Source organism: Athalia rosae, chromosome 4 (genome assembly GCF_917208135.1).
Source record: "Athalia rosae chromosome 4, iyAthRosa1.1, whole genome shotgun sequence".
NCBI classification, from domain to species: Eukaryota; Metazoa; Arthropoda; class Insecta; order Hymenoptera; family Athaliidae; genus Athalia; species Athalia rosae.
The window spans coordinates 4,395,001-4,420,592 of record NC_064029.1 but is presented as its reverse complement, the minus strand read 5'-3'; the positions used below and the strand labels follow the sequence as shown (position 1 = coordinate 4,420,592).

The following is a 25,592-nucleotide window of genomic DNA, read 5'->3' as shown; positions in this document are numbered from 1 at the left end:
CGAAGGGAAAAAATCGTAGCTCAATTTGGACAACGGATTCGTGTTCCTGGGGTCAAAATACATAAGAAAAGTGCCATACGATCAATTTTAAAAAATAAAAATTTTTGGTCAAAATTTGAAAAAATCGTAAGGGGTACCCCTTGGAAAAATCTCAAATTTTGGCCAAAAATTTTTATTTTTTAAAATTGATCGTATGGCACTTTTCTTATGTATTTTGACCTCAGGAACACGAATCCGTTGTCCAAATTAAGCTACGATTTTTTCCCTTCGAGATATCCTCAAATTTATGCGAAAAAATGCGAAAAAATGGGAATAACTCGGTCATTTTTGCAGTTAGATCAATTTTTCTTTCGGATTCGTATTCCCGAGCTCAATTTACATTAATATAGACTAAAAAATAAATTTTTTATTTTTGACCCCTAAAAGCTGAAAATTGGCGATAACTCGGTCAATTTTAGAGATAGTTCAATTTTTCTTTTAGATTCGGATTCCTGAGGTCAAAATACGTCAGAAAAGCATAATAAACCCAATTAAAACAATGATTTATTTTTTGCATAGAAATCGAACTTTTTTTACGTTCTTCAAAAGTAATCTCACATATAATCAGCTCAGGAATCCAAATCTGAAAGCCAAACTCATCTACTCATGCAATCGATCGAGTAATCATCAATTATTCGCTGTTGGGAGCAGAAAAATTAAGACATATCGATTGGTTTTAGTCGTAGACCCACTTTTATTTATCGCAATCCATGGATGGGTCGAAATATTCGAATTTCTCGGTCCACGAGGAAGTCCGAGTTTAGCTGGAGTCAGGTAGCCACGAGCGAGGGGGTTTGTTGTGGGGCGTCACCTCTGCTCAGCCCCCAAGGTGACGTCTCACAACAAAGCGCTACGCTGCTGGCTACGCTGACTCCAGCAAAGCTCGAGCTCCCCGACTCAACTTCCATTTTAAGTTAAAAAAGAGCATGTCATTTTTTGATTTTACACTTGAATTACAAAAATAATAGGAAAAAAATTTCGAACAGTGAACGAGTAAAAAACAATCACAATTGACAATTTTTAGATATTTTCTATGATTTTTTACCAAAAAAAAAAAATGTTGTTGCTGGGAGTACCCCATTTTATTAATTATTTATCCAAAAAACGAGTGGGCTACCTCAAAATATCAAGTAAAACATTTTTTCCACGTTTGAAAAATTTTCTCTTTTTATTCTGCCCCCACGCTAAGAAAATAAAAAAAAAAAACAATTTATTTTCAACTCACCCTAACGTATAAGCCGATATGAATCGCGTCGTGTACTCGACTCGAACCAAGTTTACCGGTCATAACTTAAAACTCTGAGGTACGTACGAATGTACAAACGACAACGATGAATGAAAGAGACTAACGCGACGTGGCGTGTATATGCAGATGTGTGAAAAATGCAAACGCTGGTGTTTGAACCGGGAATATTAAAAAAAACACCGTTGCAGTGTAGATAGGTACACAACAATATACGGTAGTAAAGAGAGGAGTAAATAAATATACACGTGTGCGCGTACATATGTATATATGTGTAATACAAACGTGCACAATTACGTATCCGCAATGTTTAAAGTATACCATAAGACTCCGCGGGTTATCAGTTTAGCCTACATTGCAGCTATGCTTTTAAAAATACCCTCGTCAAACTCTAATAATTCTCCTTCTTTCTTTCTTTCTCTCTCTCTCTCTCTTTCCCTCTGTTTCTAACGTACGACACATACGCTCCGTCATACATACGTTTGTGAAATATATAAAATGTAACAACAAACGTTATCTACCGTACACGATGTTGCAAGAGAATTAACTTTTGCGATTATAAAATAAGGTGGTGGCACATTCGCGTTTGTAACGTATACAACATGCTCAATAGATGGAATAACGATACGCACATGCATACCTTTATACGTACGTACAACGCGAATATCACGACTGATCAACACGTACCTACATGGCCATGGGAGGTGCGGATATACCAAATGAAATTTCTGCAATCTCTAGGGGCAATAAAATACACCAAAGTCAAAAGCGTCTACCTTACACTCGTGTATATCGCAGTCTACCGTCGTATTGCCCATACGTTACAGATAACGAACTGTCTCCCGTTTACCCGACGATAATAACAATAACCGGAGAATATACCAAATAGAATAAAAGAAAAATAAATAAATAAAAAAAAAACTAAATGAAAAAAAAAAAGCAGAGGAAGAAGACACGATCATTGATAAATTCTCTCATATGCAACGAGGTGAACGCACTCGACCTGCATTCCTGACGTGTACCAACGTATGTGTTATACCTACGCACGATAAGGTATGTTCGTAGGATCGGGTGTAGGAAATGACTTAAAAATATCATCGATATAATTAGCGCCAAGTTGGAATCCGATCGTTTCGAAGGACCTTGTACGCGACGACGATCATATGTGCGGAGCGACATCCGCATCCACGTTTCGTATAAATGTGAAAAATTGAAGATTCGGCGCCAGCCGAAATCGCCCGATAATTATCTATCGTTTCATATTTTTTATTTGTATTTGTATTAATAATAAATCCCCCTTGTCAAGTTTCTTCCTAGTCTAACGGACTGTCGTACAGGTACAGCCCATCCGTGTTTGTTTAATCAGCTGCACCAACCGATCACAGACACTTTGATCGTCGACGGTATGATATTTTTAAACTACATACTACACTCGCACTCCGTATTTTGTGTAGATACGTATCTGGAGAATTAATTAGCGGATCGTAAGGATCGTTAAACTACGGTACCCAGTTGGAGTTTATTTTTTGGATCGGACATAATTTCAGCGACGACAAATATCGATTACCATTCAAATATATCCGTAAGTGAGCGAATTTCCTTAGGTTACAGTTTTCAAGGTATTAATCAAAAAGGAAAACTTTGAGATCATTTAAGATCAAGAGAATAAGATCCGATTGGCAGCGGGCGCGTTTAAAGCGTTCGTGATTGACGATATTGTATCGAGCCAGATCGTTACGTAACTAATATACATGAATAATTTTCAGCGTTCGATTTCATACGTAGTCGTACGTTAACGTACGCGCGTTCGCGTTGACTCTGTGTGTGTATAGAATCAAAAGGAAACTGAAACGCATCACGCGAGCTACGTCCCTATTCAGTTAGCGGTTGTTTCTCACGAATTTGCAATCAATTGGAATGGGTCAGCCTTGGTCGATACGAACAAACCGCGACGAGTGACCCGAGTTTGTATTGTACGTGCTCGCTACCGACTACATTTAATGCGGTGTACGATTATCGAAGTAGTCGGCAGGAAACGTACGTACGTACGTACCTAGTTTACAACGACTCGATTTATATAGGTTCGGTGAGCTTATTATTTGCGCTTATATAGGTTGCGAACTTGTGAGCACGGATGAAGCGCACTTGCCTAACCACATCTAACAAGAGTAGGTCCGGGCCAACGGCAGTCAATTTTGCTATTTCGCTATTTCGGTCAAGGTTTTACGACAATCTTTCGCTCGTAAAATTTTTACGGAATACAGAGAACGACGCTACACCATAGTCGAAAATCGTGCGCACCGATTGCTGAGGGTACCAAAAACGAACGCGTCGATTGCTCTGAATTCGTGCCAAAAAAAAAAAAAACTTCGCGATCGCGGCACGTCGAATTGTCAATTTTTTCCAATTTTTTTTTCTTCTTCTTAAAATTCTCCAACTCTCTGAGGTGAAGAAAAAAAGCTCCCAATCTTTGGCGAACTTCGTAGTCTACGTTCGAGCTTGTATTATTTAAGGATTTTTTTTTTCTTCTTCGATAATACAGGCGTATATATAGAGCGGACATTTTTAGCTGCCAACAAATTCCGTGGCAATGTTGTTATCCGCGGCTAAATAGTGCAACGTTCAAGTGCCCCACGCACTTCAATGAGTATATAGAGTGAGAGTGTACATTCCCACGTGCGCAAATATAAACCGATGTTCCGTACGAAGTAAACGCTATTAAATTATCTAACATGTGCATAAAATAAAAAGCCTATAATAAAACGGGTGCATTGGGTCAACCGTACGTGTTTACAAGCGTTGCACTCGTTACACACCGCAGCGATTGTTTCAAGTGCCCATTCATAAAGAAGATTCGATACACCTCGACGTACTTGTAATATCTGTGCAACGTGTATAGCGAATTAGAAGGTATGATGGGATTCGGTTTTTTCTTTTTTGTCCTTTTTGACGACGAGCCTTCCAACGTTGTCATCCAAATTTGATGGAAAAAAAAAGAACTAAAAATTCAACTCAATCGGGTGTATAAATTTTCGATGATAATAAGTAGCGAGATTCCCGATATAGTCCATCAACACCTGCTGAACGCAAGCTCCGAGATTACCGTACAAGTCGGAGTTAAAAAAAAAAAAAAAAAACAAAAAGAAAGAAATAGAAAAAAGCGTCCATCAGCGCGGGGTTACGTTATGGTTTTATCTTTTTTTTCTTTTAGTTTTCTTTTTGTTCTCTTCGGAACACACGAGAGCGGTTTTTTGACGTACGCAAGGAAAATTTGAGCGACGCGTGGATCTCTTCATCGACAATTAAGATCTCTATGGTGTACTCTGGAAATACACGATGTCGAGATAAAAATCGAGAAGTGAAGTGACGAGAAAGGACAGCTGGTACACTTGTCTCGTCTCGCGATGATGACGACGATGATATTAATGATGATGATGATCCTTGCATGGGGTTAAATTTTTTGTTCCAGAGCTACCGCGTACACGTCTACGTATATCGTCAGGAGGGGCAGAAAAAAAAACTTTGATATAATTTTAAAATCACACATCAGGCTGCAGATGAAAATTTCTTCCTTCCTTTGCTTCGAAGTCGACGCTGAAGGATAATCGAAAACATTTGTCGTGTCTGCGATTCGATTGAAATCACTTTTCACGTATCTCAAGGCATTTCTGATCACAAGAGCGTGAAAAATTTCCAAATAACCGAACGAACGGACCACCACCCTACGATCTTATTATATACCTATTATAATGATATACATAGAGTTTGAGTAACGCGGTCAGATAAAACGCTTCGCTTATATACACATATAGTGTGATATATACATGTACGCGGGTATTTTGCAAGCACACGATTGCGCGAGGAACAGATTTCATTGCACGCTGATAATTATATTACGTTACATACACATGTTATTACAAGATATTATCACCCCGATGATGATTTTGTAATAAGTCGAGTCGACGTATACGTATATCATCGCGCTGTACGCGTACAGAAATTTTTCGTTAACCAAAATGATCAATCAAACCACTATACATGTACGTTCGTGTGCTTCGTACGCTGAATAATGCCGTAACAAATATATATATTTATCTATTATGTACAGAGATAAGCGATATCGTAATAATTATTTTTTCTTTCTTTTGATCCGAAGTCATTTCGTTGCTCTTTTTTCCCCAAATATTCTATTTCGCTGATATTTGGCTCGAGATGCGTTGAAAATAAAAAAAATTATTACAAAAAAAAACACAGTTATACGAATGACGATAATGACGATAACGCGAGGATGGGAAAGGTATGTATTTTTGGGACGGGAAGGGAGTTTTGCGCGAGCTTTCTTCCGCATCTGACAAATCGGCGCCGCCAGGCCTCTTCTCCACGGTAGACTCGTAGTTATCTCTAGCCGTTCTAGACCAGATCGCATAGACACGTACGTTACAGACGTTGGCCTGACGCACGCGCGAAGCCCACGACGTTGCAGACGTCGCCACGAGGACGCTGAAGTACAGAAATACTCTTCGATTTAGAGCGAACATATCCGAAGAAGTTCTCGTCCGTACAGATTAGAAACGTACGGGATGCCGAGTGGCTGCACCCTCGGGATGAAATGGAACCGGGGAGATTGTAATTTGAAATTTTATGCACCGTCCGAACATCAAACGGTTGCACGAGCAGCCGGTTGTAAATTAAAAAATAAGCGAAGCGCGATCCGACGAGCCACGCGTAAAATAAATCAAATGACCCAGTTTGAAAAGCGATTAGGAATCGGCGGGCGCAATCGGTATCATCGTAATTCCTGAGGATCAGATACGCGGCGTTTCCTCGTTACAGAGCAAAGTTTCGTATCGGTATATATACAATATATATATAAGAGATACGAGAAATTCATTGATTAGCTACGTTCCATTTAAACGGGTTTATAACGTCGCGATCGATATCGACTTCAAATTGGTTTAATTAAACGTACATTCATTAGAGATGCAAAAATTCGATTAAAAACGCCCCGCTCTGAGATCTCACGTTATAGATATCGTTTGCGTTACCGTAGCTATAGTATTTCGGCGCCGGCCCTATCGGGTGACCCTCTCATTCCATATTTAGACAATCCCCGGAGATCCCTATCATTCCTCTGTATCTCCGCTCTGAAAAGCTAGACACGAATTGATCGGAATAGATCCGCTCCGACGGAACAATAAACGGTGCAGCGCGTAGTGTCCTCGTGTATTTTTTTCATCCTCGCGCGACGAAAATTCCTTCAAATTTCGCGTTTCGATACGTCGATCGATTCAAGAGGTGCGTACAATCGTACTTCGCGTGCATCGCTATAGGTGTACACGTGTAACCCGATGCAGCAAATACCCGCGACGATCGAACGCGATTGCGTAAAAAAGTGCTTCGATAGCGTACACGGTATAATAGTGCGTTTTCAATGGGAAGTAATTATCGAAAGAGTCTAGTTATACACCGTCTGTCACGCATGTGCGAACCGACCCAATTACATTCTCATGCTAATGTCTAGTTATGCTGCGTCCTGCAGCGTCTTCTTACGCCATGCATCGCATCGCGTCGTTTTTCCCCCCTTTATATGCGACGACGTCTGGCGTCTGCCGTTACGCATCCATTACTCGATCACGTATATATTAGAACCGTGGCCGAGGTGGATTATGTACAGCACCGGCTCGACAAAAGCCCGGAATTCCCGTGCTAACCCAGCGGTGACTTTAAACCGCGAAAGTCATTTACCATTTTTCGCTTATTCGTACTTTTTTTTTTATACGATCGAATATATTCCACCCTTATCGTATTGCAAGCGCGGATTTCGATGGCCCAAAATTGCATTTTTTTACAAATTTTTCCCGGCAGAATAGGTAATTCTGGAATAGGGCTTCTATGCTGCAAGCTCTGTGATAAAAGTGTTGGGTAGAAAATGAGTAGAAAATTTTCTGAAACATTCTCACGAGATTCGATAATATTTATTATATCGGTATAGTTGAGACACCCGTAACCGCGGATACGTAATTAACATAAAAGACGAGATTTAGCTTAACGGATTAACGTCTCTTTTAAATATATGTATACCCATCTATGAATATTAGATTGAAACTCAGTCCAAGAAAATTATATACGTCTCGAAAGCGAAAATCGAATATACCTACGTACGTAAATTATATACCTATGCGATCTCGGCGTTGTGTCAAGGATTCGAATCAAACTAATCACTGTCATATAGTTGACGTACAGCCACGGATTTTCGAGGTATTTTTATTTTTTATTTTTTTTTTTCTAAAAATTCGCTATTCAACGAAAAAAATTTTCTCTAATAATACTCCCAGCGAAACTATAGCGATCGTTACAATTATCTCAAAAGATCGATGTATCCTGTGCACGGGTTGACAAATTTTATTTATTTTTCTTTTTACTTCGCACATCGCCAACGCGCGTTGAGATAATTATTATTATTATTATTTCCATTATTATCATTATGATTTATTTAGCAAATTCCATTTCGTACGGCACCTCGAATTATTTACACACGTGCTCGACCGTACTCGTTGTACTCTTATACTTCTGCCAATTTTTATTCTTTTCTTATTCCTTTTTCCCCAACTATACACATTCCCGCCGACATTGAAATATCGGTTTTTCGTCGCGAGAACCGGGAACACCCCGGGTACACCTGATACCAGATGTAATTATTCATCGAGCTTGAATATCGTTACATGTTCGCCGAACTAGAGGCACGGATTCCTCGCGTTTACCGTTAACATGTTCAACCCCTCAATAATGTACATACGTCTGACGAAAATCGGGCAAAAACTTAGGAAATTCGATATCAGGCCTGGTGTATATATGTGGTAGAATTGAACCGCCGTTTATAGAAAAAAGGGTGAGTCTCTTATTCTAAAAATCGCATCGCGATTGATCAATCTGCGGTCGATCGTTGAAAGCGCGGTGTCTGGCGTTAGGTGATAGCGCATTAGCGCGGAAGATGAAGTCGTTGGCGTTTTGCCTGCAATTTTCATCGTCCATTGTGGCGATCTATAGAGATATCGTGTGTGCGCGCGCGAGCGAATTTAGCGAAAACAGTGCATGTATTTTTGTATAATAATTTTGAGCTGACGAAACGCAAGCTGCGGCGCGAGTAATCGTTGCCACGCGGGGCTACGCAGCCCCGCGGTGCAGCAACAGCTGAGATTTTCAAACTGCAGAAAATATGAAGCGAAAACATGACGCGTGGGTATAGCTACTCTCTCTCTCTCTCTCTCTCCCTAGTGTACGTATTATACGTACACGTGCGTGGATACGTGTGCGTGAAAAGCTGAGATAAAAGTTCACTCAAATATAAATAAACAATAATGTAAGCGCCGGTGGTGCCGCGACTCTGCTCGCGAGTCACGGGTCTTGCTCATCCTGTCACTGGCCAGAATAGAATGCTGGAAAGCTTCGAGTGGGCAGATCGAGTCGAGAGTTTTAGGGGGGCGAAAAAAGGGTTATGCGCGGTGCACCTGTTCTCACTATTTTATGCCATCGGTCGTCGCCGTCACTGCATTACGAGCCGCAGAGCTCCGTCTAGCGTCGTCTCGAATCGTACGTGTAACGCTACACATATGTACAGATGGATATATGTACGTACATACATACATAACCCGCGTCTTACGGTAATAATATTCCGGGGGTTATTCAAACCACTAAATTGTTCGATTAATTTATACTTTGAAAAACTTTTAACATCTTGAGTCTATTTTACGAGGAAGTGAATCATCGATTAATTTAACTTTGATACTGTATCGTTTGGCGAATAAATTCACAGCGATCATATGTCTAGGAATTTAGAATCGGGATGAAAAGAGCGAGATAAATCGAAAGGAAGAATATAACAATGTGCCAATTACAATAAAAATTGGCTGATTGAAATAAATTTACATATGCTTGAATCGGGAAGGTAAATAACGATAGGCCTCGTGTATTATTATTAGATACATTTCGTTGAGATATTCTTAAAATACAGACGATTTATTCGGATAACGAGGTGCGAAATCAATAGCCCGATTTTCACGTTTCTGTTTTGACTTTGTCCCGATCCTGAGGCGCGAGAATTTTTTCTTTTTTTTTTTTTCTTCAAATTAATATAACGGGCCAAAAAATCAGCCGAACGTAATTCCGTAACAAATTGTCTGAAGCTATAGAACGTTCGGCCCTATTTTTAATATATTACGTTCAGGTATATTGAAAATGTTGAATGAAAAATTTCCGTATATATTTTTGTAACGCTACGTATGGAAATGATTAAGCACTAATATTAAGTCTGAAGTTGCTCAAATGTAAATTGTTATAGTTCAGACACCCGTAGTAGTCCCGTAAAACGTATGTATACGTAAGTTACATCGAACACGCTCTAGATTATTTTTTATCTGAATAGAAAAAAGGAAAAGAGGAAAAAAAAAAAAATGAAAGGAAGAAAAATCTCGATCAGTATACAGTAACGTATAATAACATCGTGAAATAGAACAGTTATACCACTTATTCTTATAAACAATCGATTACGGTTGTGAATAAATACTATACATCTATTTGTTATGTTATAATAAACGGTAAACTCGCAATATCAGCATTAATTTCCCATGTATAAATTACGTTGTGAGATAAGACCAAGATACATTCGTATTATGTACAAGCTACATGTATATGTATAATTTTGCAAGATAAATGCTTTGATCTCCTGTCTCTTTGGTGTCGATAGTTCAAATTAGATGTGAGAAAAATAAAAAAAAATTGCAGTTGATAAATGATTAAAAAATATGTATTTTTGCACAACTATTATTAATCCACATATAAAACGTATAATATGTACGAGCGCACGCGGATGCGAAAGGACTAGAAAAATACTTCTGATTGGAGGTGGTGTTCGTCGTGAATCGCATTCTACAATGCACGCGACATATGAGATCACATTGTATTTCCAAATTGTTCCAAACAATTTTTGAATGGCGAATTGTTTATTTGGTTTTTTCTCTCTTTTTTACTACCACGTAGAAACACCTGCTGCACCGATGGTAAAAATTATATGAAAGTTTCGTGTGTGTGTTCTCTTTGAATTCCGTGAATGTGCTGACATAATTTTACTCGGGTATCGCATGTATAAGAACAGGTTGAAGAAAATTATAGACGACACGACGACTGCACAGGCTGTAACACTGTAGGATATCCTTGCGTTTAAATAACGCGAGCCAATTATTAAGTAACGTACGTGTATACGTACTATAAGCGTACATATACATATGTATTTCCTGACGATTTGTAATTGCCTTGAGATATATGATAATATCGACAATATGTACGACGTCAGAATCATTCTACACGGTGAGACGTTGAAATTACGCAAAATTTACTTTTGTCAGTTCTTTTTTTTTCTTCTCTTATTTTTTTTTCTTCCTTTTTTCTTTTTTCATCTAAATTCGCATTCGCAATTTGTCTTCAATTCTGCATTTTTAGATCAGGGACGAGAATCGTGTACGGATGCCATTTTTAATACACGTAAGTTATGCACGTAACAGACGTCGTTGCATGTGAGGTTTAAGAATGAATGGATGATGGTAGTACAGCTCTACAGTGATGTAACGATTGTTCGAAGAGCTTCGCATGAATTGCACATTTTTATACGAACTTTCTAGTGTTCTGGAAACGCAACTAATTTTTCCAACATTGTTTGGAAAATATGTTACAAGTAAAGCTTGCGGATACATCAACCGCTCCGATCTATAGCTGATTGGTTAATATTATTGATCGCAGATGAAACGAATCGGTTTAGAAAGTTTTGATACACGCATGTATTCTGTACCTATACACATTATTTTTCCTGTATATGTTGCAGTCTCGCTGCAGTCGGATTATCATTAACGACGATGAAATTAAGAGGAATTTTATACGATCATTCGTTTTCTAGTGTTATGTGTGGAACGTGAGATTTGAGTTAGACGAGAAATAAAACAAAATGTAAATAAATAAAAACTTTGTAAGCAAAATAATGCGGTAATGCACCAACGCATGAGGTTTCTTTCTACTATGTGTAATAAAAATATTGTTACGAGTGTGCGAAAAAACTTGGTACGATAGAAACAAGCCACGCACGTGTTTTCGCAGGTGTAACGTTCACTTCCGGCGGAAATACCGGATACTAGATGCGAGAAAGATGGAAACTATTTTTATTCTTCATCTCGTCTTCGTTGTGTATCACGTGATTCGCGCGGCATTCCAAGGGTTTTATATAAACACGTGAAACGAAAGAAAAAAATAAGATGAGAGAGAAAAAAAAAGGAAGGAAGGAAATAATAAGACGAAAAGAAGAAAGGGAACGAGGCGAAATGAGATCCGAAACGTTAGAGTCACCATGGAGATATCAAAGGCTTGAAAAAGTGAGCATTGGCCAATAATTAATTATACCGGAAAGTAGACGACGGGTAGACGTTGCCCTACATTTTGCAAAAATTCAAAATGGCTCGCGAGTCGCCACCTAACAACGATCCTCTACACATATTTTATGTAATACATATGTATGTTAATAATATAAATGCGCATAATAGGTACTGCATACCTACGAACCGAGACAAGACGCATTCAAGATGAATGAGGAAAAAAGGTGATGAGAATAAAATTCAAAAAACAAGAAAAAAAAAAAAATACTTGACGAATAGTCGAAGCGCAGAGTTTTGCAACAGCATACAACCTATTTACCCGTACGTATATCTTACGTATATACGTCCGGCTCGATCCGTATTCACGTAATATTTTCTGCAGCATTGCTGAGACATGCCACGATGCCAGCCAGATGCGTGACAGCAACTCGTCTTGGAAACCAAAAATAAAATATTTTCTGACGACAATTTGACGATAAAAATTAAAAAAATTCGACCCCTCGCTGTTCGAGGGAGCAGCATAAGACGTCGATAAAAATTTCGCAGTATGTTCGCCTATTGTAACATTCAAATGCGAAGGTAATCATAAAATGACAGTTGGCGAAAAACGGAGTCCCTGCGCGGTGGTTTGTGGACCCCGTACGGCGTGCCAGAGAGCCCGCGCTCGGCGCTACGCCACACCACGTGCCGAAGCGGGATAGCGTCCTCTTTGAGGAAGCGAATGACGGTTGATAATTCAACTCAATTACAGGGGAATAATAACGATCGCAATATTGCATAGAAAAGGTCATTAAAAACTCACCAATTTCGTGGTCCATAGCCGGTATGGCTACGTATACGCTGGTTGTACGCGCCAGGCCGACGAGGAGAACGGGAACGTTGTTTACGACCGTCAAATAGCTGTCAAATAAGATATCCACGTAACGAATGTTTGTTCAATTTTGTTTGGCTAGTTTTTTTGTTACAGCTAAAAATTTATCACTCCACGTTGGTACGGGGCACAATGTCCGATCACAGAGAATGTTTGGGCTGGACTGAGGATACCTTTCAAATTTCTGTCAAACACACGCGTACTTCGGCCATGCCTGCGGTGCGAAACGTGTATTACGTCTGAACCCGTAACAAATTGGCTAGAAACTTACCGGCAATGCCGTCTTCGAAAGCAACGTCGATCGACCGGCTAGAATTTCAAGGGTTTCACCAAAATTACTATCCTTCTGACACATAAACACTGGAAATTGAACTCCTGCGGCGTTTACACTGGCGTCAGTCAGATTGACAGTCGGCGATGGTGACTGACAGGTGCGATGCGCTTCCGTGCCGCGTCGGATTAATCGAAAGTCCGAAGTGGCGCTATCTTGCACCCTTTCGATGAACCGTCTCTGTCATGCACAATTTGTTTTCATCCTTCTGGTCGCTCGATTATTTTGTTTTGTTTCGCGCCGTCATTATTCGCCATTTACTTCGCGAATAGATTTATTCGTAATTAGTCTTTTCGTAATTGAATATGATCAGTCCAACAGGGATTTTGATTCATTTATAATTCGATGATTTTTCTACCCACCAGCTACACCATTATTACTGTCTATGCATTCGTTTTACTCTATCTATTATTTTGGTTTTTTTTTTTCACACGAAACGTTACACTGCATTGTGTGGAGCTTGTTCATGATCTGGTGATTGTTTACCATCTTAAGGAATGATTACTGTTCGACCAGGACTAAATTATCCAGTTTTTAATTCATATTTAAACGGATAAATAAACACCGCGCGTATATGCTTCCGCTCTTCAAGGCTGGTGAATTTAACGTGTGCATCGTAAATTGAAATCATCGAGGAAAAATAGTACACGATGTATCTTACCTTGAACAACCTTCCAAATCCAAATAATTTCTACCGCTGTTATGCCGTATGAATTTTTTCACACGTCGTATAATTATATACGTATGATCTTGGAGCACTTATTAGAATTAGTCGCGTAGAGAGAATTTTTGATAATAATTCAACAGCGTTCTTACAGAGAAAAAAAGATGTCATAACGGGATCGGTATGTTGGCATTGTTTATCTGGCTCTATTGCGGCTAAATAATTCACAAAAGATTGTCGGATGTTCAGAGTACATTGTATCATTTAGACGTTTTCGGTAATTGACGTAAGGCCTCATCGTCGATATTATTATAATAAAAGTCACACTCACAATCACAGATCTTTGGGGAATGCGATAGGGGGTATTATCCATCCACATGATACCCATCAAAGCCTCGATCAGAACCAATACAACTTAATGAAGGCCAAAACAACCAAGAAGAATAATAAATATGTCAGAGAAACTTGCGGTGGGATGCTACCGACGTTTGCAAAGTCCGCTCTTTTCATATTGGCGAAACTATATGCACGATTGGAAATGACAAAACAATTTTAAACACTTCACACTTCACTTAAAAGCTCAAGTCGTATTCCATTGAATAATAGCTCTCGATGTGAAAATGAAATTAGGGCCGGCGATGTTCCACTTTGGACTGGAGCGGTAATCACGTATGACAATGTATTTATCTTTCCCTACAGGTAGCCATCGATGACCAGCCAATGACCGCATTGGCGTGCCGAAACTTTTCGAAAATGTTGAGATTTCATTGGTGGATCGAAACAGTGACAGATTACGTGATCTCGAAAACTAAAATCAGACAATAGCGCCGGGTAATGAGAATGAGAACTTTTTAAATTAAGTTTTCGCGGAAGATTTAGGGGCTACACCTGGGTGTTGAAGTTGAAAAAGTTTAAACATTTAAAGTTCATCAATATCAACTTTAACGTTACAGTGACTTTTATTTTGCAATGCTATAAACAGAATCCTTGAAATTAATTTGATCCTGTGCCTTTGTCGTATCAGAACGTCACGTATCAGAACCACTGAACTTCCGGAAATTATAATTGATTTCTGATGCAAATGGTGAGTACTATTCTCATCTTAAGTATCAAATTAATAACTACCTCTACATACTCTCGCTGAACGGATACTGACAAAAGCGATCAATTAATTAAAGACACAATGGGATGAGCTTGCTTGAAACAGTCAAGATTTTTTAAGTCCATATTACTAGACTCGTATTAAGCGTACATTCGCCACAAGTAAAGAGCAATGTCAAAATTGAGAGGGGATATTCATAAAATTCAGCAGGATTTAAAACTGAAAATCACAGAAAATGTAAAGTTTTTGTTCTAGTTAAATTTTATTTCAGCCAATTAACTCACTATAAAATAACGATATTTATTTATTGTAATACAGCCAGTTTTTAGTAGCTGTCTTCTTTCGGTGGAGGAAGATTTGGCTTATCGATAAGTCCAGCCTTATATTGTTTGTGTCGTTCGTCTCTAATTGCATTGACTCGCATTTGTTGCGTGTTGTGAGTTGCACATTCATGTAAATCTTCGAATAAATCAGAACATTTTCTGTAGCCCCGCGGTATTCCGTAGGCTTCCATACACTCGACAAAATTCATCTCAAAATCAGCACATCTTTTTTGCTGCTGAAAATTTATCAGAGATCCAGTTATGTCCGTTATTGGGGTACGAAAAACCGGGGTGAAATCCATGATTTATCTGAAAAAGATAAAGATTTATGGATTTTGTGGACATTCATGACATTGTCTAGAACGTATAAGCGTGAACAATTGTCAGTTGACTTGCTATTCATGTTCAGGTTAGGTAGAATATCAATAAAACTTAATACGATCGAAACGACAGAGATAAATGCGATAAAAACAATAATATTCCGAACGATATGTTTTGAAATAGCTATGACAAATTGAATTGAAGCAATTAAATGTGACGATGAATAAGTTACTTTAAAAATCCATCAAGGAAGTTATAACCAAAAAAAATAGAATGATCTTATACAACCGATTACATAACTGGAATAAACAGCAAGGGCTTTTGAGATTAGGCATTAAAGTCGTATTTTCACATTAGGATTGGATAGTCATTGTACTTCTAACCATTCACCTTGCTACAGTAGATTATTAAATAGAAAACTCACCACTTATTTTGTTACTGCAGAATCCCAATGGCAATTGTCACGACACAGCACAAAACGATAGCACTAACGTCACCTTACGTTTCTCTTTTGAACTTTACGTACTTTTCAGTCCTTATAATCGTCAAATTTAGGTAATTTTTATACAGGGACCTTAAACAGGGACTAATCGTTGACTTTGAAATGCCGAGCAAAGTAGGGTTCATATATGTATGAACAAATTTATTCGGTGTATCGTATATTTTTACAATAAAAATTCGGCTATTTCCTTCTGCATATGATCTAAGGACCTTTGTTGCTTCACGGCATTTTGTAAAAATTCAGGCATGCTATGTTGCTTATCAAGATCTCGAAAGATTAATCTACAGCCATAGCATAAATGGATATCCATATCTGGAACAGATTTTTCGGGACGTTCTATACTCCTGCTACAACTACAATTATCGCAACGTTTTGCACCGTCTGTGGCAGTATTTTCAGTTGCCTCAGCAGCATTGCCAAATGTTTTCAGTTGAAATGCGTCTTTGCCTATGTGTCCCATGGGGCCTTCTGCGGATACTAGTCTGGAAAACTCAGTCGCTTGTAAAGAAGAAGTGTCTGTGAAGATTGTGTCCAAAGGTGCACTGCACAGCACACATGATTTTCCTGAGTTAGTTGTTTGCGTATTCCCTGTTGTCAACTTTTCACCGGTTCTAAATACCGCAGAAACGGTTCCTGAGAACTCTGTATTCAATTCAGTGACGAATTTTTCGGTTAAATTTTGTATACTAACGTAAGCATCCTTTTTTGTAGTTAAACCAGGAATTTGTACAACTTTCAGTTTATGAAAGTTCAAATAATAAGACAGTTCTTTTCGAGTAAAATCTCTCATGGGTCTGAGTATTTTAATGTTCGAGTCTCTAGAATCAACGAAACCAACATCTAATGGCAGATGAGCACCACGACCAAGGGCAATATTACTCAAAATTTTAATTGCCAAGTCTGTTGCGCCATCAGCTGTAAAGATCTTGCAACATCCTAGAGAACGTGCAACAGAAATCAGTAATTTCTGGCGTAATTTGTGCAGCAATTCCTCTTTGGATGTGTAATTTGAAATTGCACCAAACAAATTGATCAACTCAGCATCATCAGAAGGAATTTCTAACCCACAATCTAAAGGATAAATTTTTGGTTCCGTATTATGCAGGGCTTCACTCAGAGGTACAACATGTCCGACAAATCCAAGGCTGTTGACTTGTTCCTGAATTGCTGATATCTCAGAACATCGCTGTTCTATCGGTTCACCTATCACCGCACCTTCTGCAAAAAAGATCCAGATCAATAGTATCCATAATTACATAAGTAATTGAGTCTCAAATTGAATTATATCAAAGTATATGTTATTTACCATCAATGTAAAGGACAGTTGTCTTGTACATGAGTCTTTTGTGAACAGCTTCGCTCATACCAGCCTTGATCAAGTGTAAAAGTACAGTAGATCCAGCCTTTCCTGAATGACCAACTAATATTGAATCTGTAGGTCGAACTAGCTTAGATTTTCCAACGGTGGCTCTAAACTTGTGAGTTGCCGCAGCTAGGAAACAAGTCTTGCAATAGGCATCCTTGACCCTCAGTAAAACCTCTGCCTTGTTCTCGTTACATTTCTTACATATTGCTCCATCACTGAAAGTTGAAAAAAGATTTCATGATTTTTCAATACAGGAAACCCTCAGCTTATCCTCGATAAAGAAGGGCAATCATTGGTGATCTAACCTCTCCTCAACAAACAGGCGTTAAGTAATGGATGTAATTTTCGGGGCATAAACGTCTTGACAGCGTCCACAAAAATTAAGTTTCTGAACATCGCGAGCCGTGTACGTGAGCGTAGATTTGAGATAAACTAAGGCAGATAAGTCGATTTTGACATTTATTAGAATTAGTTCGCAGCTGTCACATGGATGACACGTGTGAGACGTATCGCCACAGAATATTTGTGGCATTGCTGGGCTTTTGGTTTCACTTACATTTGCGCTATTTCGTCCGGTTGCATCAATTCTTCATCTGATTCAAATTCAGCATCGTTGATACTGCACATGATATATTATTTCGTTTTCTACCAAAGATCTGGTCTAGTATGTTTGTCGAATTTCTTTCTGCTGACGACGACTGCGTAATAGGGAGAAGCGACTGCAGCGTCACAAAACTCCGTCGTTTTGCGCCTCAACTAATTTGAATTTCATTTAGGACAGACTAATATTATTTGAATAATCAATTTCCTTATCACACTCCAGTTTTCAATTTGAATGCAGATTAAGCAAATCTATTCCTATCACTTATCAGATACCGAACCGCCTATGCGAATAGTAATATTGATGAATGAGTGATTGGTCAGTGTGCTCAGGATGATAGATGAAAAATGGATTGAGATTTTTCGATATATTTATTTGTATGGACAATTTGGAGCATAGTGCACAATATATTTAATATACAGTAGTCTGGGGAAGGGGTCAGAGTACATTCTGGAGTCTGAACACAATATCTTACAATTTAACGACAAGATGCCTGCGAATCTGTATTTGCTTCATTTACGTCTGTACGTCACACGTCACTTGTATATACGTGATAATATATATTTAATATATAAAGCGCAACGAATCAATGATTTTTTTCGTCATCCTATCCTTCACTATCTGCCCGTTTTTGTGTATCTTGCATTAATTATTTCCAAAAATGTTCATAAAGTATTAGGTATGTTTTACACGTTGCCTCATTGTCAGTCCACCATGTTTCACATTTCCGTTTACTCGATTATTCCGCGTTTTAACTTATTATGCAACATTGCGGCAAATATGTATGACTTATAAATGTATATTTTGGCTAGAGATTGTCTCCATTTGGCGGCGACACTTTCACGCAGAGATGAAACAACAATTCAATAATAAGAATAATATTAATTATAATGATAATAGTCGTAATACCAAGGTTCAAGTTCCTTAGATTATTAATTGTTTTTCACTTTCATTATTTGCTCTTACGTTTTATTACACATCGTTCATTTCATTCTCCGTGTGGTGTTCCACCAATCGAGGCATTCCCTCAACTCGTAGTAGCGTTTTTAACAATCTATATTAAATTTATTTAAAAGCAAATACATGATACAGCCTATACAGTTAATACATTTTTTACCATTACAACAGCGGCGTTTACAGGGTAGGGTTCAGGTACTTAGGCTATCTGTATTTTTTTTTTTCTCATAAGAATTTCCATTCAATTATTTTTAAACCCATCATCATTCTAGCAGATCATCATTAATAATTATATTTTCATATTTCCTCCTTCTTATCTCAGTTCGTTTTCACTTTTACAAAAAACTCACAGCGCAGCACCAGCATTTATTTTAAAGCCTACCCTTTTGCCGCTAGGCGCCCCACTAAAACTGAGGCGTCCTTTTTTCCCCCGTTTTTACGAAACCTATTTTTTTCAATTATTCTTATACTCTTGTTGCGAAGCGAATGTAGTTCGTTAAAAATAAAATAAAAAAACATTTCTTTTTTTTTATTTTAATTTATTTATTATTATTTTTTTATTTGGAATTTGCAACACTATGCGGTCCAATCGTTTTCTGTTTTCTTCCCCTTTTATTGGGTTGTCTATACGCGCGGGTACAACGTGTACATGGTTTTATCTCATACAATAATGATAATAATAATAATGGTGATAATATTAATCATATAATAATAAAATAATATAATAATGCTTATCGATAATGATCGTAGTAATAATAATAATCATGATGAAGATGACAATGACAATAAAATCGGTCCTAATCGCAATGCTGATATTAATAACATTAATAATCATAATAATAATCATAATAATTGTAATAGTAATATGATAATGTATGATAATCAAATAATAGTTACTGAATTAATATTATGTAATTTATATATGTTCATAATGTTTTTGTATAATATATATAGTCAGTATATACTGTTGTAACGTTGTTTTTTCTTCATTCACAATTAATTTTTCCTCTCTGGATCTCATATCTCTAAAGGTTGCGCAAATCTACCTACAATTATTATTATAGTAAACAAATAGCGTTCTAGTCTCGATTTACATACTTAGCGTCTCTCATTTAGAATCATGATTTTTTTTAAAATTATTTTTAATTAATTAGTAATATTATTTTACTTTTTATTTTAGTGTAATTTTTTTTCAATTTTTTGTTTTGTTTCATCATTATATACCTTACAGAATAATTTCGTAACCTCCTTATCGTTTTCAATAATAATTAATTAATATTATAATTAATTGTCTAAGAGATAGTTTAGCAAGTTATGCAATTTTTTTTCTCTACAAAAATCGAAGTCTGCAATATTTATTATTATTATTATTATTATTATTATTATTTTTTACAATAAAATACATTGATCCGGGTAGCGGGTTATTATTTTCAGTATTTTTTTTAATCTTTCATTTTATTAAAAATTTCACTTTTTGTCAACTTGCGATCGCCTCCGTATCGACAGCAACTTTTAACACCACTCGAACACAACTGACGAACTGAAATTTCAATTGAATTTTCATTTTCTTTTCGTTTTGTTTCTTCTATTCGATTTGGTCGAAAATAGTGCGTTGCTTCGATCGGACGCGATTTAGTACACAAGCTTCAGTCTAGTGGGACTTGCAAACATTGTTTTTTTTTTTCGTTCTTTATTTTTGCAAGCTCTTTGTTTCTATTTACTTATATTTTTAATATTTCATTAATTTTCTTCCGTACTTGTATGTTCTTACTTATTTCTACTATTACTATATGTATATGTATAATCATGTATTCTACAAAGGGCGGTCGGCAGGGTCGACGGGGAGGGCAGGGGAATGGGGGCAGTTGCATCATTTAATACAATATGTACATCAAAGAGGAATTAATTAGCAATTTCATACAATGAAAAAATCTTAATCCTTATACGCTTATGTTATTGCAAGAAATTTCTACGTTAGCATAGTTGGATTCATATAGAATTTGATTATTGATTTAAAAAAAAAAAGAAGAAGAGAAAGTAAGATAAAGAGAAAGAAAAACAGACATCAACCGAAGAAAAAAAGGAAGGTAATGAGCTCGACTGACACATTTCCCAAGTCAAAAAGACTTTTGAAAAATGTGAAGAAAAAATGTGATAAAATACAGCTGACGTTCAAGCGACACGATTTACCGATAAAAACCTAATTGGATATGAACTATGAAGAAATATTAAAAAATTGCACCTTCAATCATATAAAATTGTATCATGAATTTATGCATCGAGTTAATGACTTTATTTATTTTTCTCTTTGGCCGTTTACTGATAAATTAAGCGACCTTAGGGAGCTCTGGAATTGCCCTATGGTCCCGTCCAGCATCCCTGTTTGGTCTCGAAATCGCGTCCTCTTTTATTTCTTTTTAATCTTTAGGAATTTCTGAATCCGAGGTTTCAAGCTGTTTTCATTCGAACCGCACAAGTCGATTTACTTTCTTTCGTTTTCGCTCTGCTCGCTTCGGATTTCAGAATACATCTTTCTCTAACGAACAACGTCGCTCTGTACCTCTGCTTTCACTCTCTGATATAATGAATACAAAAAATATAAAAAATAAAAGGAAATAAAAACGAGATTATCAACTCTCGACAGTTTCGAACAAGCGGACAATAAATCAAAATTCACATAGAAAAAATGCAAATAAAAAACAGATAAGAAATTCGCACGGTAGGATTGCTCGTCGAAGCGAGCGTTAAAAAAATGTGCCTCTAGATCCGTCAACGACCTTTAATATCTTGGTGCAAGACATCGGTATAATAATACGTATAATATTACGACTGCAGCATGTAATACAGGAATTTTATAATATTCTTCTCCATGGTATCCATGTATATAAACGCTACGATCGAGGTCAATTATTAATATAATTTCTACGTCGCGAGCTAAGTCCACTCTATCGTAGGATTATTTATTTCTATGTCATCGACACGAGTTTACCGTCGTGATAGCGAACCTCGGTTACTTTACCACTCCGTCGTCCATCGTTAATTTCTCTCTCTTTTTCTCTCTTTTTCTTTTTCTTTTTCTTTTTCTTTCTCTTTCCATCTCCCTGTACAAGTTCTAACTTCTATTTGGGTTCGACGACTTAACAAAGAATTCTTACAATAACAATATACAATAATAATTCTTTTTCATTTTGTGTTATTTTTTATGGTTTTCTTTTCAGTTTTTTTTTTGTTTTGTTTGTTAATAAATGCATTCGTTTCCTCGAGTATATATATAAAGTTCATATTCACAGACTTTTTTTTAATTCTCTTCAATTCACCGATCAAAAACAAACACTGCACTCATTAACACGTCCAAGACTATTTGTAATTTATATTAACTTTGTCTTTATGCCATATAAATAACGCATCGAGAATTTCCTTCGCATCGTCGAAAGAGAGTTACCCAGTCGCAGTATCACTTTGAATATTAGAAGAAAAAAATAAAGAAAAAAAAGCCAAAAACCAGTTTAATTGTTATTTGATTTTTATTCGTGGTTTTTTTTTGGTCCCTCGCGTTCCGTTATAGATTATAGTTGCGATCGCGCTTAACTGCAACCCCCGCGAGAATTTTCCAAAATCCACAAGTTCAAAGGAATCCGCCCCGTACCTCCTGAAGGCGTTCTCTCACTTTTTCTCTCTTTCATTCTTTCGGTTTCTTTTATTTTATTTTTTTTCTTTTTCTTATGGTCTCGCATCGTTGATGCCACTTGCCGAATGTACATGGTGATTTTGAGCCGTGCTACCTGCCGCATTGAGTGGTGCCACGGGGGCCGCGGGTCACTTAGGCGGGAACGAGGAAATCGGCGAGATCACCGAAGCGGCTACGGCCGCGGCCTGCTGGGTCGCAAGCACTGCCGCTGCAACACATACAGCAGTCCATTACCATGCAACTCTCCTTCGTTTCAAGAACTTATTACAAAATGCGGGGGAGGAAAATCTGGGGGGGGGGGGGGTCATTAACACAACGATCGAGTAACTCTCGAGTGATCCTCCTCCTCTTGCATTCCAGAGAATGCAATTTGATTTGAAAAAGAAAATCGCCACTCTAACGAGGCACGTTAATCATCAGGAGATTGCAAAATTTGAAAGTTCAATTAGGGTGTAGAGTCTATCGTTTTAGAAATATTTGAGAAAAAAGCGAAAATTCATTTTAAATTGTAAACTGAATGAATATTAATTTTTCAAGCGATGTCAACGCCGTTACAAGATCGTTGATTATATTTCGGCGTTTGTGCGTCAGAAGCAAGATTCTTCAATTGATTTGCTTTATGTACGAGTATAGACAGTGTGAATAAGAAATTCATTACAAGGAGAGATATTTGATTTTTTTTTTTTCTAAAGCTTTTCTTTTATCAAAAGCTCAAGAGCTGAATCTTGAGAAAAACGCACATAGGAAAATTTGAACAAATTTGAAGAAAAAAAAAATGGTTTTGGTGATAAGTAGATATATGATATCGGAGAAGTTTGTTATAAAAAAAAAAAAAAAATTACGCTGAATGATTTTGAAGGAAAAAATATCTGCATGAGAAAGAATAAAATTAAAAGTTCGTCTTATCTCATTCACATTTCCACGCACCCGCCTACGCGATTCCTGCGGCGTGGCATAGATGTATTAATTAATACAAGGAAGTGATACACACTAGATAATGATGAATATATAAAATAGAATAATCTACTTTCAGAAAAATTTTATACGAGAAATTATACTAGAAATACGAAGACGAGAGAACGCCTAGACGCAGGTTTCCGAGGCCGAAAAAAACGACTATTTTAAAAGTCAAGATATAACGTTGGAGCGAAAATTATCACAAAATTTTTGCGGGTAGCTTTTAGTCTTTGTAAAAAAAAAAAAGTGATAACGTGAAGAAAAATTTATGAAATTTCTTAAATTATTCACCGAACCCCTTTATTTTATTAATAATTATTATTACGATAGTTAAGTAACATCGTTAAAACTTGTAGCACGTGCGCGCGTATCCGTTAAAACTTATACGTCGGTGGTGCACAGCTATAGTGCAGCCTGCAGGTATAATTAAACCGGAGAAAATTGACGCCTCTCTCGCAGTTATACGTGGTTAGAATATATTTTCATGAAATATAAATCGTGAGTTCTAAATCGTTTTTGCATTGTAATATCATTCTACGTACATTTCCTCCGGAATATTACTATCCGCATTTATTACGGTGTTGCGTTTTTTATTTTTCTCGTCTCATTATATATATACCTTCTTTTTTCTCAATGTTAACAAATTTTTGAATCCAATTCTTGAAACATCGTTTATCGTATTTCGAGACCAAACTGGCAACTGTTAAACTGGCTTCTAATCGCATAATTAATATAAATAACATTATCGTTCCGGTCATGTTATTTCCATAGATAGATATTTTGAAAAATAGCTCATTTTTATAATAATTTTAATCATAGAAAAATTTTTACCAAACGTTTCGATTTCGTTTTTATTCTGTTATTATCATTAGATTATGGAGATAAGTATATCTTCAATCGTAGAAACGGCAAACGCAATCGCGCTCAATATTATGAGAATTATCATTCATGATTTTTGGATAAAAATTTATTCGATTGATTATAAGGTTTATATTATTACTATTATTATTATTATTTTATTACTCACATAGATCAAGTTTTTAATCGTTTCATTTTTCCTACTTTCACTCAAGAAAAATCTCTTCTCTCAGTTTTTTTTTCTCCACGATTTTCTTTCTACCTAAACGTCGATCAAAAATTACAATCTATACAATCTTCATTTATTCATTCATCTATTCATTTCTCTTCTTTACTATGCACAATGGATATGTGAAGGAAAAGCGATTATTTTCATTAATTATAAGCGATTATTTCTGTTCGAATACATCGAGGCGGTCGAGTACGTTGTATTTTTATTCCCTCATAACTCGGAAGAAGAAAAATTAAACGAAAAGGACTGAAATGTAATTAAAACGAAAGAATTATCATAGGGAATCCTGGCAGTGCCTTGCTCTATCGAGATAGGTATAACACTTGGTCGATAATGTTCTATTATTTCACGTGTTACGAATTTATTTTGAAATCGAGGTAGTGATAATCTTCGCGATACTATCGCCTAATAGATTTATTTTCTCTTTCTGCGCAATATTTTCATCGTTCTTTTGCACGTCTTCAATAAACGTTATCTTCAATGATTATTGATATCATTAAAATCATTTTCTCGGCTATCTTTTCGCTCGAATGCAGGAAGACTCTGACTACCTCATGATTAAATGAAACGCGGTTGAATCCTGCGCTCAAAAAATGTAGAACATGTAAAAAAAAAAAAAAAAAAAACTAATAGAAGAAGGGATAACGTATGAAATATAAACCGTAGTTTTCCGTTTCAATGAATCCGCATACAAGTATATCGAGTTTTGTGTTATTACGAGTGACGCGGGGGGGTTCTCTGAAAGAAGCACGATAAATAATTATCACAGTCTGAACTAACCTAATCCTATATTTTCTAAAATACAACTTATCCCTAAGATGAAGTGTAAGTCAGTTAAATGTACATAGAGAATATTTTGAAGATACCGCCATACTATATATATTTATATATGTATATGAGATAACTCGCGGTTTACACATTATCATTATTATTATGATTATTATGATTATTATTAAAACGATTGAATACTTCTCTGATCCTATATAGATTATTCATTCGATTAATTTACAATTTCAATATTTACAGGGAAGAAAGAATAAAAATCAAAGAAGAAATGAAAATAAAATTCCGTTCGAATTTCGGGTCACTCTTTTAAACCTTGCTATAATGGTGAGTTTGTTA

At 36.7% G+C, this 25,592-nt stretch overlaps 4 protein-coding genes across 5 annotated transcripts in view; all 4 read right to left on the bottom strand.

Moving 5' to 3' along the window:
* The window catches only part of LOC105688964 (homeobox protein TGIF2-like), a 72,915-nt gene extending 59,473 nt beyond the window's left edge, over window positions 1–13,442 (bottom strand). Inside the window, exons 1-2 of the mRNA XM_048654020.1 lie at window positions 12,840–13,442; window positions 12,500–12,597 (exon numbers count right to left, since the gene is read on the bottom strand). Of these exons, the coding sequence (XP_048509977.1) occupies window positions 12,500–12,515 (16 nt within the window). The 5' untranslated portion in view covers window positions 12,516–12,597; window positions 12,840–13,442. The remainder of the gene's footprint in view (window positions 1–12,499; window positions 12,598–12,839) is intronic.
* Window positions 13,443–14,908: 1,466 nt separating this feature from the next.
* LOC105688941 (NADH dehydrogenase [ubiquinone] iron-sulfur protein 5) lies at window positions 14,909–15,882 on the bottom strand. The gene is made up of 2 exons (XM_012405599.3): window positions 15,734–15,882; window positions 14,909–15,297 (listed from the first exon to the last, which is right to left on the bottom strand). The coding sequence occupies exon 2, from the start codon at window positions 15,288–15,290 to the stop codon at window positions 14,991–14,993; it is 300 nt and encodes a 99-aa protein (XP_012261022.2). The 5' UTR covers window positions 15,291–15,297; window positions 15,734–15,882; the 3' UTR covers window positions 14,909–14,990.
* Window positions 15,883–15,926: 44 nt separating this feature from the next.
* LOC105688940 (cytoplasmic tRNA 2-thiolation protein 2-A) lies at window positions 15,927–17,986 on the bottom strand. The gene is made up of 3 exons (XM_012405598.3): window positions 17,734–17,986; window positions 17,118–17,392; window positions 15,927–17,029 (listed from the first exon to the last, which is right to left on the bottom strand). Exons 1-3 carry the CDS (start codon window positions 17,802–17,804, stop codon window positions 15,975–15,977), a joined length of 1,401 nt encoding a protein of 466 aa, XP_012261021.2. The 5' UTR covers window positions 17,805–17,986; the 3' UTR covers window positions 15,927–15,974.
* A 144-nt stretch (window positions 17,987–18,130) lies between these two features.
* The window catches only part of LOC105688915 (zinc finger protein 608-like), a 49,234-nt gene continuing 41,772 nt past the window's right edge, over window positions 18,131–25,592 (bottom strand). The window contains exon 4 of one of the 2 annotated variants that reach the window (XM_025746261.2): window positions 18,131–22,631. The gene's annotated coding sequence lies outside the window, so the exon portion shown is untranslated. Of the gene's footprint in view, window positions 22,632–23,000 lie in introns of those variants that run through there. The other variant, XM_025746260.2, reaches the window with a different exon arrangement.

What these genes read in the sequence shown, in the direction of transcription:
- LOC105688940 (XM_012405598.3), bottom strand. Translation starts at nt 17,804, where the DNA reads ATGTGCAGTATCAACGATGCTGAATTTGAATCAGATGAAGAATTGATG. An exon ending in CCGGACGAAATAGCGCAAAT is followed by an intron (nt 17,393 to 17,733) that starts GTAAGTGAAACC and finishes TTCAACTTTCAG; the next exon opens with TGATGGAGCAATATGTAAGA. An exon ending in AACTGTCCTTTACATTGATG is followed by an intron (nt 17,030 to 17,117) that starts GTAAATAACATA and finishes TCTTTTTTGCAG; the next exon opens with AAGGTGCGGTGATAGGTGAA.
- LOC105688941 (XM_012405599.3), bottom strand. Translation starts at nt 15,290, where the DNA reads ATGGATTTCACCCCGGTTTTTCGTACCCCAATAACGGACATAACTGGA.